General features: G+C 35.8%; 1 protein-coding gene across 5 annotated transcripts in view; it reads right to left on the bottom strand.

The window, feature by feature from the left end:
- Window positions 1–1,820: 1,820 nt before the first annotated feature.
- LOC106068110 (spore coat protein SP65-like) overlaps window positions 1,821–17,354 on the bottom strand; it is a 52,788-nt gene continuing 37,254 nt past the window's right edge. For all 5 annotated transcript variants that reach the window (XM_056003486.1, XM_056003484.1, XM_056003482.1 and 2 more), the window contains exons 3-5: window positions 13,542–13,988; window positions 8,951–9,037; window positions 1,821–2,938 (exon numbers count right to left, since the gene is read on the bottom strand). In XM_056003486.1, the coding sequence (XP_055859461.1) occupies window positions 8,985–9,037; window positions 13,542–13,988 (500 nt within the window). In that variant the 3' untranslated portion in view covers window positions 1,821–2,938; window positions 8,951–8,984. The remainder of the gene's footprint in view (window positions 2,939–8,950; window positions 9,038–13,541; window positions 13,989–17,354) is intronic.

Raw genomic sequence — 17,354 nt, forward strand, 5'->3', positions numbered from 1 at the left:
TTTTGTCAAAAAATTTTTTTTTTATCTTTGTATTGTAAAGTTATGTAAGTTCTGTTTACACTTTTTTAAAGAGAAAAAATCTATTTAGTATGCATATAAGTCAGGCATAATTTTAAAAACAATTAATAAGTAGTTTTGCGTATTATCGCGTGAACTGCAATGACTACCTCAGAATATTAAACACCTAACTAAATAAAATTAGTATATTTTGTATTTTCACGAAATGTTTCATTCTTGAGAAATAAGAGATTGGCTCTTTACAAAACAATTAGATATTCATTTTAAGACCTCAGTTAGGCAAGACATATATCTAACTTCACATTCACTTTCACATATCCTTTAATCTGATGGGGCACCACACAAGATATGTTAACCTTTTTTCTCCATTATTTTCTGTCATTTGTCTGATAGAATTTCATTCTGAAAATATTGAAACCTGCCTTTTTACCTGCATGGGTGGACCACTTCGGGGACCGATTTTCAGTTTGTGTTTCCACTCAAACTGTCTTTGTAACCTTGTTTTTTTGTATTACTTTCAAAATTAAGGCCGCTTATAAAGAGTGCCTAATTTTCCGGTGCCTAATTTTCCGCCTTGTCAAAAAGTGTTCAATTTACCGGTGCCTAAATTTTTGGGTGCCTTAATTGCGGTGTTGAAATTACTTGTACCTTAAACTCCAGTGCCGAAACTTCCTTGATTCTGGACATTCTAGGGCAGCACAATGACCAACCGACTTTACTTTTGCCAGACTGTCAGGTACCCATTAGAGTTGGGTGAACACAGAGTCGCCAAAATATCCCGAAATTAAAATTCCTAGTCGTCACCAAGATTCGAATTCGGCCTCCCTTTCCGTTTTGGAAGCCAAATGCTTTACCACTCAACCACCGCGCCTTTGGGTCTGACCAGTTCATCTCTTCAATCTGTCTAGCTCTATTATTGGCATCTTTTCTTAGAGTGTGACCAATCCATCTCCCCAATCTTAGGTCAGCTCTCTGTTGTTGGCATATTTTCTTAGGGTGTGGCCAATCCATCTTCCCAATCTAAGGTCAGCTCTCTGTTGTTGACATATTTCCTTAAGGTGTGGCCAATCCATCTCCCCAATCTAAGGTCAGCTCTCTGTTGTTGGCATATTTCCTTAGGGTGTGGCCAATCCATCTTCCTAATCTGAGGTCAGCTCTCTGTTGCTGGCATATTTCCTTAAGGTGTGGCCAATCCATCTCCCCAATCTAAGGTCAGCTCTCTGTTGTTGGCATATTTCCTTAGGGTGTGGCCAATCCATCTTCCCAATCTAAGGTCAGCTCTCTTTTGTTGGCATATTTCCTTAAGGTGTGACCAATCCATCTCCCCAATCTAAGGTCAGCTCTCTGTTGTTGGCATATTTTCTTAGGGTGTGACCAATCCATCTCCCCAATCTAAGGTCAGCTCTCTGTTGTTGGCATATTTCCTTAAGGTGTGACCAATCCATCTCCCCAATCTAAGGTCAGCTCTCTGTTGTTGGCATATTTCCTTAAGGTGTGACCAATCCATCTCCCCAATCTAAGGTCAGCTCTCTGTTGTTGGCATATTTCCTTAGGGGGTGACCAATCCATCTCCTTTTTCTTTCTAAGATCTGCACCTCAGTATTTCTCTGTACGTCAGTCTCCCACAGCTTGATGTTTTCTATTTTATCATACCACTGTAGTTTCAAGATAGTTCTCACACAAATGTTGGTGAAGGTTCGCAATTATAATTTTATTCTTAATCATTTCACTTGATAATCTTGACATTTTTTATTTTTATAATACTAAGCTATAAAGAAAATAAGAATCTAGAGTTTAAAATGTAATATTTGATATATAAATTTTATTTACAAAAAAAAAACATTACAAAAATGTATAAACATAACGTTAAGTTAGTAGCATACATAGATATAGCATAGATAAATATGAGTATATTTTATGTATGCCACGTCATATGTATCAAATGTTATGATTAGATGTATGGTATCACAGATATGCTTTATATACTTAGCAAACTAGAAGATGAGTGATCACACTGAAGGACACTGTATATTTTAATATCAATAGTAGGCCCTGCACATTAGCGTATTTCAATATCAATAGTAGGCCCTAAATGTTGGCAAATTTATCAATGGTAGGCCCTGAACGTTGGTAAATGTATCAATAATAGGCCCTAGACGTTGGTATATTTCAATATCAATAGTAGGCCCTAGACGTTGGCATATTTCAATATCAATAGTAGGCCCTAGATGTTTACGGTTAAACGTCTAACATATGTATAATAAAAAAAAAGACGTAAATAATCAAATATTCGCTTGACATGTCATTTAACAATGGGACTGACTTCAAGACAAAGTATCTATATTTAATCTCTTCATTATATTACATTCTCTTATAAATGTAGGAAAATTGAGTCAATTTATCGCATCATAATCTCTTATCAATGTAGACACATTGACTTAATTGCATCAATGTAGCTTTATTGACTAGCTTTAAAGTGTCATATTCTCTAATTTTATTTGATTAAAAAAACAACAACATAATTCTTCAATTAGTTCCCAATGTGTTCAGTGATGTTAGAGCTAGTGTGTCTGTAAGAAAGAAAATCTGTTACCGTGTTACGTTTCTTTGTAAATGTTGACACTTGCACTTCTAACTCTCTATGACCCCCTGAAGTTTTTGTTATTTTATCTTTTTAAATGTTAAATCTCAAAACTGAAGAGTCTTCTCAAACTTGAGCTTCTTACTGGGTTATAGGAATTTTAGAGTTTTGATATTTCCTAATGAAATGAAGACACTAGAACATTCTTAAATAGTTTGTTCCATCAGATGAATCAATCCAAGACAATTCCACCAGAGTTTATCAATGTCAAGTACGTCATCTATGCAAAACCTAAAAACATTTTTTTTCTTATGCAAAAAAAAAAGCTAAAAAAACAATCTGTAAAAAAAAGAAGAGAAAAGGTCGAAATATAAATACATCATAAAAGAAACAGTAAAAATATACATTTTACATAACCTATAAGACTTTCAAAAATTGTAAAAAACAAATAGCGAAACAAAAATAGATTTAGCACGTATAATAAAAAAGAAGGCTCTATTGTTGGCACAACACATATTACATTAACAGTGTTGAATAAAACAATGATTCAATGTAATGATTCAATGTGATGATTCAATACAATGATTCATTGTAATGATTCCATGTCTCGAAATCTACTATATATACGCCAAAATACCACTGATCTATCACGAGATCTCAAACTATCGTACGTATTCGCATCAAATTTCGTACACGGGTTACTTTTACCTCCCAGTGGCATTCCATTGAGGCCTTCGGAAATTTTTTCCCCCTCTAGGCCTGAAACTGATGGTATGAAGAAATGACTGCGGTGTCTAATACAGTACATTGCTTGCATTAAGATTAAAAGTTGTGTGCATTAGGTTCAAGGTTGTAAAAATAAAATGGGTAGGGGGATCACGGTCAAAATATAAATATATAGATTGAATAAAGAAGAAAAGTCATAAGAGTGTACGAAGGACTATCTTTTTGTTTTTGTCCAGAGGGGGGAAAGCGGATAAGTGATAGCGCTACAAGAATGAACTTGCCCAAAATATGAGAGCATGTATGTGTTGGGGGCGCATTAGGATCACAAAAACGATGCCCGTTTATTAAAATCCCCCGCCCCCCCAAAAAAAAGGATATTTAAAAAAAAAGACAAGAAAGGAGGTGTACAGGAAATAGAGAACGGAACTTGAAATTTCATTGTAACAGGTACACTGACAGATACACTAACAGATACACTAGCAGATACACTGACAGATACACTAAAAGATACACTGACAGATACACTAACATATACACTAACATATACACTAACAGATACACTAACAGATACACTGACAGATACACTGGCAGATACACTAACAGATACACTAACAGATACACTAACAGATACACTAACAGATACACTAACAGATACACTGACAGATACACTGACAGATACACTAACAGATACACTAACAGATACACTAAAAGATACACTAACAGATACACTAACAGATACACTGACAGATACACTGACAGATACACTAACAGATACACTAACAGATACACTAACAGATACACTAACAGATACACTAACAGATACACTGACAGATACATTAACAGATACACTAACAGATACACTAACAGATACACTAACAGATACACTGACAGATACACTAACAGATACACTGACAGATACACTGACAGATACACTAGCAGATACACTGACAGATACACTAACAGATACACTAACAGATACACTGACAGATACACTAACAGATACACTAACAGATACACTAACAGATACACTAACAGATACACTAACAGATACACTAACAGATACACTGACAGATACACTAACAGATACACTAACAGATACACTAACAGATACACTAACAGATACACTGACAGATACACTGACAGATACACTAACAGATACACTAACAGATACACTAACAGATACACTGACAGATACACTAACAGATACACTAACAGATACACTGACAGATACACTAACAGATACACTAACAGATACACTAACAGATACACTGACAGATACACTAACAGATACACTAACAGATACACTGACAGATACACTAACAGATACACTAACAGATACATTAACAGATACACTAACAGATACACTAACAGATACACTAACAGATACACTGACAGATACACTAACAGATACACTGACAGATACACTGACAGATACACTAACAGATACACTAACAGATACACTAACAGATACACTAACAGATACACTGACAGATACACTAACAGATACACTGACAGATACACTGACAGATACACTAACAGATACACTAACAGATACACTAACAGATACACTAACAGATACACTAACAGATACACTAACAGATACACTGACAGATACACTAACAGATACACTGACAGATACATTGACAGATACACTAACAGATACACTGACAGATACACTGACAGATACACTAACAGATACACTAACAGATACACTAACAGATACACTAACAGATACACTGACAGATACACTGACAGATACACTGACAGATACACTGACAGATACACTAACAGATACACTAACAGATACACTGACAGATACACTAACAGATACACTAACAGATACACTGACAGATACACTGACAGATACACTAACAGATACACTAACAGATACACTAACAGATACACTAACAGATACACTGACAGATACACTAACAGATACACTGACAGATACACAGACAGATACACTAATAGATACACTAACAGATACACTAACAGATACACTAACAGATACACTAACAGATACACTGACAGATACACTAACAGATACACTAACAGATACACTGACAGACACACTAACAGATACACTAACAGATACACTGACAGATACACTAACAGATACACTAACAGATACACTAACAGATACACTAACAGATACACTGACAGATACACTAACAGATACACTAACAGATACACTGACAGATACACAGACAGATACACTGACAGATACACTAACAGATACACTGACAGATACACAGACAGATACACTAATAGATACACTAACAGATACACTAACAGATACACTAACAGATACACTAACAGATACACTGACAGATACACTAACAGATACACTAACAGATACACTGACAGACACACTAACAGATACACTAACAGATACACTGACAGATACACTAACAGATACACTAACAGATACACTAACAGATACACTAACAGATACACTGACAGATACACTAACAGATACACTAATAGATACACTGACAGATACACTAACAGATACACTGACAGATACACTAACAGATACACTAACAGATACACTGACAGATTTACTAACAGATACACTAACAGATACACTAACAGATACACTAACAGATACACTAACAGATACACTAACAGATACACTGACAGATACACTAACAGATACACTAGTAGATACACTGACAGATACACTGACAGATACACTGACAGATACACTAACAGATACACTGACAGATACACTAACAGATACACTAACAGATACACTGACAGATACACTGACAGATACACTAAAAGATACACTAACAGATACACTAACAGATACACTAACAGATACACTGACAGATACACTAACAGATACACTAACAGATACACTAACAGATACACTGACAGATACACTGACAGATACACTAACAGATACACTAACAGATACACTAACAGATACACTAACAGATACACTAAGAGATACACTAGCAGATACACTAACAGATACACTAACAGATACACTAACAGATACACTATCAGATACACTGACAGATACACTGACAGATACACTGACAGATACACTGACAGATACACTAACAGATACACTAACAGATACACTAACAGATACACTAACAGATACACTGACAGATACACTAACAGATACACTAACAGATACACTAACAGATACACTAACAGATACACTGACAGATACACTAACAGATACACTGACAGATACACTGACAGATACACTGACAGATACACTAACAGATACACTAGCAGATACACTGACAGATACACTAACAGATACACTAAAAGATACACTGACAGATACACTGACAGATACACTAACAGATACACTAACAGATACACTAACAGATACACTGACAGATACACTGACAGATACACTAACAGATACACTAGCAGATACACTGACAGATACACTAACAGATACACTGACAGATACACTAACAGATACACTAACAGATACACTGACAGATACACTAACAGATACACTGACAGATACACTAACAGATACACTAACAGATACACTGACAGATACACTGACAGATACACTAGAAGATACACTAACAGATACACTGACAGATACACTAACAGATACACTAACAGATACACTAACAGATACACTAACAGATACACTAACAGATACACTAACAGATACACTGACAGATACACTAACAGATACACTGACAGATACACTGACAGATACACTAACAGATACACTAACAGATACACTAACAGATACACTAACAGATACACTGACAGATACACTAACAGATACACTAACAGATACACTGACAGATACACTGACAGATACACTGACAGATACACTAACAGATACACTAACAGATACACTAACAGATACACTGACAGATACACTAACAGATACACTGACAGATACACTGACAGATACACTAACAGATACACTAACAGATACACTAACAGATACACTGACAGATACACTAACAGATACACTAACAGATACACTGACAGATACACTGACAGATACACTGACAGATACACTGACAGATACACTGACAGATACACTGACAGATACACTAGCAGATACACTGACAGATACACTGACAGATACACTGACAGATACACTAACAGATACACTAACATATACACTAACAGATACACTAACAGATACACTGACAGATACACTAACAGATACACTAACAGATACACTGACAGTTACACTAACAGATACACTAACAGATACACTAACAGATACACTAACAGATACACTAACAGATACACTGACAGATACACTAACAGATACACTGACAGATACACTAACAGATACACTAACAAATAAACTAATTTACGGGCTAAAAAAGTATGTTAGGTTGTTGGTTCAAATGTGTCCTGTTTATTGAAATTCAAAGAAAAGAATGGTGTGTTCCGTCCATAATAAACAATAAAAGCCTTACGAAAAAATAAACGGGCGTAACCGGTGCCTACTGCTAGTATAAGATCGATCATCAAGAGTCATTACATTTGCATTCGAAACTAACGTTCACAACTTGTTTGGGATTAAATTTATTCTCAGAGACATAAATATGTCTATGGTTATAATGTACTTATACAAACTCCGGACATTTTTAGGGTATGATTTCGCTTCCATGTTCTCGTTGTAGTGTTACTAGCATTCAGCTAATGCCAAATGATAACTTAATTTCAAAATTACAAAAATGTTTGCGCAAGAGTACATCCACTTCCTTATTTACTTTGGAAATCCGCCAAAAAAAAATTGAAAAAAAAGGGTGGTAAACACCACTTTTTATATGTGTGCTATTGGCAGAATTATTTGTATCTAACACTGTATACTTTCTTCGATTCGCCATCATGCTGTATCTCACTATCCATGATTGTATAAGATGATCTCCCTTTCGCACATCAGGACCAACGGTTGACTTTTGAGCACAAACAACATAAATAAATTTTTCGGACTTTCGGACCTTACAGTTGGCAGCTGAAGCCTAGTATTTATTTCTACAAAGCTTAATTCAACTCTTACTATCTGTCGTCTGGTACAAATCTTGAACTCAATATTTATCCCACTACCCTTCATAGTTTCAAATTGAATCTTCGTACAAATAATAAATATCATAAATATCAATGACGACACACAGATCAATCAAAAAAATTAACCAATTATTTAATTTCTTAATTAATTTGTTTTGTATCGGAAAAGGGGAGGTAAATCATGCAGTATTTAAAAAATATGGTAGTAATTGTGCATTTCTTTCCCTTACTTTAGCTTTGTTTTTTATAAAGTACTTTTAAATTCAGATCTCATTAGTTGATGTTTTTTTTTTTGTGATAGCATCAACTTTAAAAGTAAAACGAATATCTGATCATCTGTCTTTATTGCCTACGGTTAACGAGGATGTCATGTGGCCAGCACAATGACCTTTACTTTTCCCCAACTAATGTCAGGTACCCATTCAAGCTGGGTGGACTCAGACGCTCCCAAAGATCCCGAAATTAAAAATGCCAGTCTGTACCAGGATTCTAGCCCGGGACCCCCGATAAGGAAGCCAAGCTTTTTACCACTTATCCACCGCGCCTCCAAAATGAATATCAAAATATGTTTAAATATTTTTAAAGCTTTTCTGCACTGACCTGCATCACTCAATTTATTATACTATCATCGCCATCAAAACAATGTCGCCATGGAGATCAACAACATTGGCAGAATGCACAGAAATCCTGAAATAATGAGACGAAATCATGTAATCGTGAATTCAATTAATGAGTTCACGTCACACACTTTGTTTGATGTAAAGAACTTCTGCCTTAAAAGCAATGTTTCTCAAATTTTTGAGTGTGACGACCCCACTTCTTCCCTAAACAAAGAATTTTCCTGCATTTTGAGCGTCTGAAAATCATTCGCCTGGCGTCTAAGAAGAGCGCAGGTTTAAAAAAAAGTTCAATTAAAAAGGAGTGGGACAGGCGGAGGCTGACAGGCCAATCACAACTAATTTTCGATAAGGATCAACAAAGTAATCTCAGTCACAGTCTTACTGACAAGTCTAATTATAGTCAATAAATAATTAATTAGTATGGTCCCATGGAAAGAATGTCTCATAATTAATAAGGAACTAACTCTTTAGAAAACAAAAAAGTAAAGAGACAGAGAATAATAAAAGATCTGAGTGAGACAATGTTAAAATAAAGTTAGAACTGAAATTTTTTATCCACTACGATCCCTTTTGGCAAACGTTCGTCCCCCATAAGGCATACGTGCCCTGCCGAGCGTTATTGTCGGACCATAAGAAGTCTCTTTATACTGTCCATACCGGCGTTAGCAAGGACATCACTGTTTGTAGTGCGGTCTTGCCACCGTATGTCCATGATGGAGCACAAGCATCTTTGGTAAAAGGATCAAGTAGTCTGAGTTGTTTTCTTTATAATAACGCAAACATACGAGAGTGCAAAAGCCAGAATTTGTGAATGCATCAAGTTCAAGTGGTACGATAGCTGGGACCATTGTAGCACAGGACGGGAAGTCTGGAAAGTTCTCAAACGCCCAAACAGGAAGGACGAATGTGACAGACAGAAAGGATAGGAGCCTTTTTTTGCTAGGATCCGGGAGAACTACGATCCCTAATGTCGACACTGTAACACGGAAGTCGAGACAGTAGAACGCATCCTCAACGACTGCAGGGTGCTCAGAAACACATTCGAAGATACCACTAGTCTTGGAAAAGATAGAACTGGTGCATGTGGGCGTCTTGCCCTGTACGGATACAGGCGAACCCTATAGAACACTGCCAGATACCTTGACCGTTCTATAAGGAATTAATCCAAGAAAGATGTTATGTCAATCGAGAGAAATTGGAAAGTCCTGGCGTAAGAATACAATAATGGCATTGGCGAAGACGTCTTGAAACTTCTTTAAAAGAAGAACTACTTAGGCGCTAAAATGCCTTGCTTTAATAGAGAATTTGTAGCCAGCCGGCGCTAGTATATTAAAGAAAAAGAAGGGAAATAATCACAATTAAGCTGACAATAAAACGATGATTAAATAAACATCTTTGTTTCACTCTAACAGATAGATCTCCGTCGAGTAATGTAATATTGTATTTGTATATGATAAGTATCATTATATCGCAACAGCGTACTAGCAAACATACGACAAATTTAGGTTTTTCTAGGTTGTTACATTTTTACGTTTCGAGTTTGAAATGTTCCATTTTAAGCGCGTTGTGTTAATTCTTAATTTAAAAAATATGTTTGCAAAGAATTATTTAGGAAATATACTAGAGGTTAAGCTAAGATGTGTAAGAACATCTGCTTGTAGTACATTTAGGGGGCAGGGAGAAGCTAATTACGTCAGAGATCGACTTTTACCTATATGGATGTTGACTTTTACCTATATGGATGTTGACTTTTACCTATATGGATGTTGACTTTTACCTATATGGATGTTGACTTTTACCTATATGGATGTTGACTTTTACCTATATGGATGTTGACTTTTACCTATATGGATGTTGACTTTTACCTATATGGATGTTGACTTTTACCTATATGGATGTTGACTTTTACCTATATGGATGTTGACTTTTACCTATATGGATGTTGACTTTTACCTATATGGATGTTGACTTTTACCTATATGGATGTTGACTTTTACCTATATGGATGTTGACTTTTACCTATATGGATGTTGACTTTTACCTATATGGATGTTGACTTTTACCTATATGGATGTTGACTTTTACCTATATGGATGTTGACTTTTACCTATATGGATGTTGACTTTTACCTATATGGATGTTGACTTTTACCTATATGGATGTTGACTTTTACCTATATGGATGTTGACTTTTACCTATATGGATGTTGACTTTTACCTATATGGATGTTGACTTTTACCTATATGGATGTTGACTTTTACCTATATGGATGTTGACTTTTACCTATATGGATGTTGACTTTTACCTATATGGATGTTGACTTTTACCTATATGGATGTTGACTTTTACCTATATGGATGTTGACTTTTACCTATATGGATGTTGACTTTTACCTATATGGATGTTGACTTTTACCTATATGGATGTTGACTTTTACCTATATGGATGTTGACTTTTACCTATATGGATGTTGACTTTTACCTATATGGATGTTGACTTTTACCTATATGGATGTTGACTTTTACCTATATGGATGTTGACTTTTACCTATATGGATGTTGACTTTTACCTATATGGATGTTGACTTTTACCTATATGGATGTTGACTTTTACCTATATGGATGTTGACTTTTACCTATATGGATGTTGACTTTTACCTATATGGATGTTGACTTTTACCTATATGGATGTTGACTTTTACCTATATGGATGTTGACTTTTACCTATATGGATGTTGACTTTTACCTATATGGATGTTGACTTTTACCTATATGGATGTTGACTTTTACCTATATGGATGTTGACTTTTACCTATATGGATGTTGACTTTTACCTATATGGATGTTGACTTTTACCTATATGGATGTTGACTTTTACCTATATGGATGTTGACTTTTACCTATATGGATGTTGACTTTTACCTATATGGATGTTGACTTTTACCTATATGGATGTTGACTTTTACCTATATGGATGTTGACTTTTACCTATATGGATGTTGACTTTTACCTATATGGATGTTGACTTTTACCTATATGGATGTTGACTTTTACCTATATGGATGTTGACTTTTACCTATATGGATGTTGACTTTTACCTATATGGATGTTGACTTTTACCTATATGGATGTTGACTTTTACCTATATGGATGTTGACTTTTACCTATATGGATGTTGACTTTTACCTATATGGATGTTGACTTTTACCTATATGGATGTTGACTTTTACCTATATGGATGTTGACTTTTACCTATATGGATGTTGACTTTTACCTATATGGATGTTGACTTTTACCTATATGGATGTTGACTTTTACCTATATGGATGTTGACTTTTACCTATATGGATGTTGACTTTTACCTATATGGATGTTGACTTTTACCTATATGGATGTTGACTTTTACCTATATGGATGTTGACTTTTACCTATATGGATGTTGACTTTTACCTATATGGATGTTGACTTTTACCTATATGGATGTTGACTTTTACCTATATGGATGTTGACTTTTACCTATATGGATGTTGACTTTTACCTATATGGATGTTGACTTTTACCTATATGGATGTTGACTTTTACCTATATGGATGTTGACTTTTACCTATATGGATGTTGACTTTTACCTATATGGATGTTGACTTTTACCTATATGGATGTTGACTTTTACCTATATGGATGTTGACTTTTACCTATATGGATGTTGACTTTTACCTATATGGATGTTGACTTTTACCTATATGGATGTTGACTTTTACCTATATGGATGTTGACTTTTACCTATATGGATGTTGACTTTTACCTATATGGATGTTGACTTTTACCTATATGGATGTTGACTTTTACCTATATGGATGTTGACTTTTACCTATATGGATGTTGACTTTTACCTATATGGATGTTGACTTTTACCTATATGGATGTTGACTTTTACCTATATGGATGTTGACTTTTACCTATATGGATGTTGACTTTTACCTATATGGATGTTGACTTTTACCTATATGGATGTTGACTTTTACCTATATGGATGTTGACTTTTACCTATATGGATGTTGACTTTTACCTATATGGATGTTGACTTTTACCTATATGGATGTTGACTTTTACCTATATGGATGTTGACTTTTACCTATATGGATGTTGACTTTTACCTATATGGATGTTGACTTTTACCTATATGGATGTTGACTTTTACCTATATGGATGTTGACTTTTACCTATATGGATGTTGACTTTAACCTATATGGATGTTGACTTTTACCTATATGGATGTTGACTTTTACCTATATGGATGTTGACTTTTACCTATATGGATGTTGACTTTTACCTATATGGATGTTGACTTTTACCTATATGGATGTTGACTTTTACCTATATGGATGCTGACTTTAACCTATATGGATGTTGACTTTTACCTATATGGATGTTGACTTTTACCTATATGGATGTTGACTTTTACCTATATGGATGTTGACTTTTACCTATATGGATGTTGACTTTTACCTATATGGATGCTGACTTTTACCTATATGGATGTTGACTTTTACCTATATGGATGTTGACTTTTACCTATATGGATGTTGACTGTCCCGGAATGTGTAGTCGTTTCAATTGTGCTGTTGGCATTGGAACCTAGTGTGCTTGAGGTCACCCCAGACGCTGAAGTAGAGGTTGTTTCAGGTGGCACTGTAGTGGTTGATGCATCCGCTGCTGTAGAGGTTGTTGCAGGTGGTACTGTAGTGGTTGATGCATCCGCTGCTGTAGAGCTTGTTGAAGGTGGTACTGTAGTGGTTGATGCATCCGCTGCTGTAGAGGTTGTTGCAGGTGGTACTGTAGTGGTTGATGCATCCGCTGCTGTAGAGCTTGTTGAAGGTGGTACTGTAGTGGTTGATGCATCCGCTGCTGTAGAGGTTGTTGCAGGTGGTACTGTAGTGGTTGAAGCATCCTCTGCTGTAGAGGTTGCTGCAGGTGTCGTTTCGTCTGCTGGACCAGTTAAGCTTGAAATATTTGATACAGCTGTGGTAGAAACACAGGTGTAGCAGAGAGAATATAAGAAAACATCAAATTAAACGAAAATGTTTAGTACTGCATATAGTTGAAAATGTTAGTATTGCATTTAGTTGAAAATGTTTAGTACTGTATATTTAAAAATTTGTAGTACTGCATATTGCTCAAGATACATTAAAAAAAATTGTTAAAAGATGAGCTTATTTACTCGTGGAGTTGTATTTATTTACAATTTTTGTAATTAGATTTAAAAAGGAATGAAGTTGTGGCCTCAAATTTTAACAAGACGTTGTCTGTGTAACACAACTCACAAGGTGAATGAATAGTGGGTAGGTCTGGATTTTCTTTATTCTATATAATCTTAAAAGCCTTTACAGCTACCAACCACTGATGGTACCCCAAATGTCGCAATAAGCTAAACAATTTCGAAATAATAATACAATCTAACCACTAAAAAAAGTCTTTTTGTGTCTCAGATTCGTTATTTACATTGCTATGTTATTGTTATCAAACATCATAAGACTTGAGTCTGAGGGGATTTATTTGAGTAAAAAAAAAAGGGTATGCATTTTTTTAAGAGGCCACTACAACATATTCTGCTTTGCCTTTTTTTTTTGTTTGGACAGTAAAAAGTTTGTTATTTGTTCATGAATACTGTAGCTGAAGTAATTAGTATGATAGAACTAAAAAATACATTTGTAAAAAAAAGAAATATTTTACAAAAAATCTAAGAATATGATAAATAGTAACCTCCCTTACTAGACTCTAAATAGTCTTTCGTATTTGTTACCATAATAGTGAATAGTCTAAAAAAATTGTGTATTTTAAAAAAAAAAAAAACTGCTTGCATAGTTGATTTTAAAACTTGCATCAGAACTATCAAAGGTCTAAAACATCAAGATGTCGGATTTTCAATATCTTTTCTTGTTTACAAGATCTAAACGGGACGGGCCGACAGACAGACCACACAAAACTAATAGAGTCTATTATCCTTTCGGGGAACGGTAAAAATCGTATGACCTAGTTTATTTATTAAATCATACATGTTTACGTGAGCAAGAACACAAGACATTAGATCATGAGCGTAGCCAGGGGGGGGGGGTTCTTGGGGTTCAACCCCCCCCCGAAATGAAATCCCCCCCCCCCGCGGGATTAAGTGACTGATTTTTGCTTTCATTTGTTTATTTTAGGTGAGATTTTAATACTAAATCATCACTTACCACAGCACAGCCGAGGCAGTTTTTAGTTAAAAACCCTCTACCAGGGGGTTTTGAGTTTAAATCCCCCTACCAGGGGGTTTTGAGATTTTAAAAACCCCTATCAGGGGGTTTTGAGATACAAATCCCTCTACCAGGGGGCTTTGAGTTTAAAACCCTTACAGGGGGTTTTGAATTTTAAACCCCCTACCAGAGGTTTTTGCAGTTAAATCCCCCTCTTCTATAAAACAAAACAAAAAAATGCAAACAACAATCCCCAAATTCCAACAGCACAGTTGAGGAAGATTTTGATTTTAAAACCCCATCCAAAATTTACGATAACCCCATCTTCAATATAAAAAAAGCAAATTATACACTCAAAATTCTATGAGCGTAGCCAAAGGGGTTTTGAGTTTAACCCCCCTCCCCCTTCCAGTTGGGGTTTGAAGCTAAAAAGTACCTCTTCAATATAAAAAAAAAGCAAATTACACACTATAAAATCTATGAGAGTAGCCAAAGGGGTTTTGAGTTTAAATCCCCCTCCTCCAGATGGCTTTTTCTTTAAAGTTTAAAACCCCTCCAGATGGTTTTGAGTTTAAAATTCCCCTACAGAGCGTTAAGAGTTGAAAACCTTTCTCTTCAATATTATTTTAAAGCAAACTACAGTCACCAAATTCTATGATCGTAGCTAAATGGGGTTTTGAATTAAAAACAAAACAAACAAAAAACCCAGAGATTTTTTAGTTTAAAACCCCTCAACAGATGATTTGACGAAAAAACTTTCCTTTTCGATATAAAATCTAAAGCGAAATACAGGCATGTAATTCCAAGAGCGTAGTCAAGAAAGGTTACAAATTTCTACCAGTGGCTTGGGCTCCATTAATTAAGTGTTTTTTATCTCTACGTCCCACCATTGTGACCAGCGCCCCCTACCACCCTCATTTTACGAAATCGAACCCCCTCCTGGGTGGATTCTAGCGCCCCATTAAAGTCCACTGATCTATACATTTGTTTGCCAGTTTTGTAAGTTGATTTGAGCGTCGTGCCGATAGCGCGAATATTGTGGCTTCGATCCCTTACTGGCTTTATTATTTCCATGATCAATAGAATAGGAATGTTAAGTTAATTATTTGAACCTAAACTTAGAATCGATGTATTTTTTTTTTTATATTTCTTGTTTATTTTTTTTTTGTTAAATATTACTTTTGTGATTCCGCAAGGTTGTCATTGCCAGAAGTGGTAATGGGTGTAGGCACTCCACATGACACCCTCGTAAACCATAGGCCACAGAATCAGATGACCTATGCATCATCTGCCCTATAGGTCTGAAAAGGGAAACTTTACTTTATATTTAGCAAAAAAGTTCCGACTGGACAGTGTCCCGTTCTGTACCTAGCTATTGTCACATGTTCTTCCCTGTTTAAGTGCCACAATTCGTCCGATTTAGAGGGTCCTTTCAGGTTGTTTCAGACCTCTCTGCCGGTTTCCGTTTTCCCAATGTCGGTGCCACTTCTCTCTCATCCGTTCGTTAACAATTGCCCGAGCCTGCTAGAAAGTCTGTGGCTCTTCAACTGGGTCCAGTTTGGTGCCGAGCTTGGCTAGTAAGTCAGCTCTCACATTTCCTTCGATACCGACATGCCCTGGTATGAACTGGAATGTCGTCCGAACATTGTCTTCTTCTTGAAGGCGTTACCGCGCACGCCAATGTTTTTGCCAGTGGCTCCGGTAGTGTTCCAGCAGATCCATAGTCGCTTCGCGATTGAAAGAGGCCATAGATACATTCATTTTTGTAGACCGTCAAAACACGTGTGTTCCATGCTCTAATGGCACTGGGCAAGAAGGAGAACTTTTACGAATTTGTCCTAGCGTATGGAATAAGAAATCTGCATTTTTCTTTATGTCTTTAAGTTTTAGTTTTTTTTGTTGTTGTTTTTTTTTTTGTTTGTTTTTTTTGCATTTGTAAGTTATGGCTCCATTGCAATGGAAATGAGATGCTATAGAAGGATCCTAGCTATCACCCACGAACACCGCATTACCAAATTCGGAATCACTGTGACTATTGGACCCCACTGTCAAGAAACTCGAACTAAAACTTTATGGCCATATCACAAGGTCCTAAGGGCTCTCAATGACATTCCTTTAGGGAACAGTATCAGGAAAAAGAAAAAAAAAGGCTGAC

Source organism: Biomphalaria glabrata, chromosome 11 (assembly GCF_947242115.1).
Source record: "Biomphalaria glabrata chromosome 11, xgBioGlab47.1, whole genome shotgun sequence".
Lineage (NCBI taxonomy): Eukaryota > Metazoa > Mollusca > Gastropoda > Planorbidae > Biomphalaria > Biomphalaria glabrata.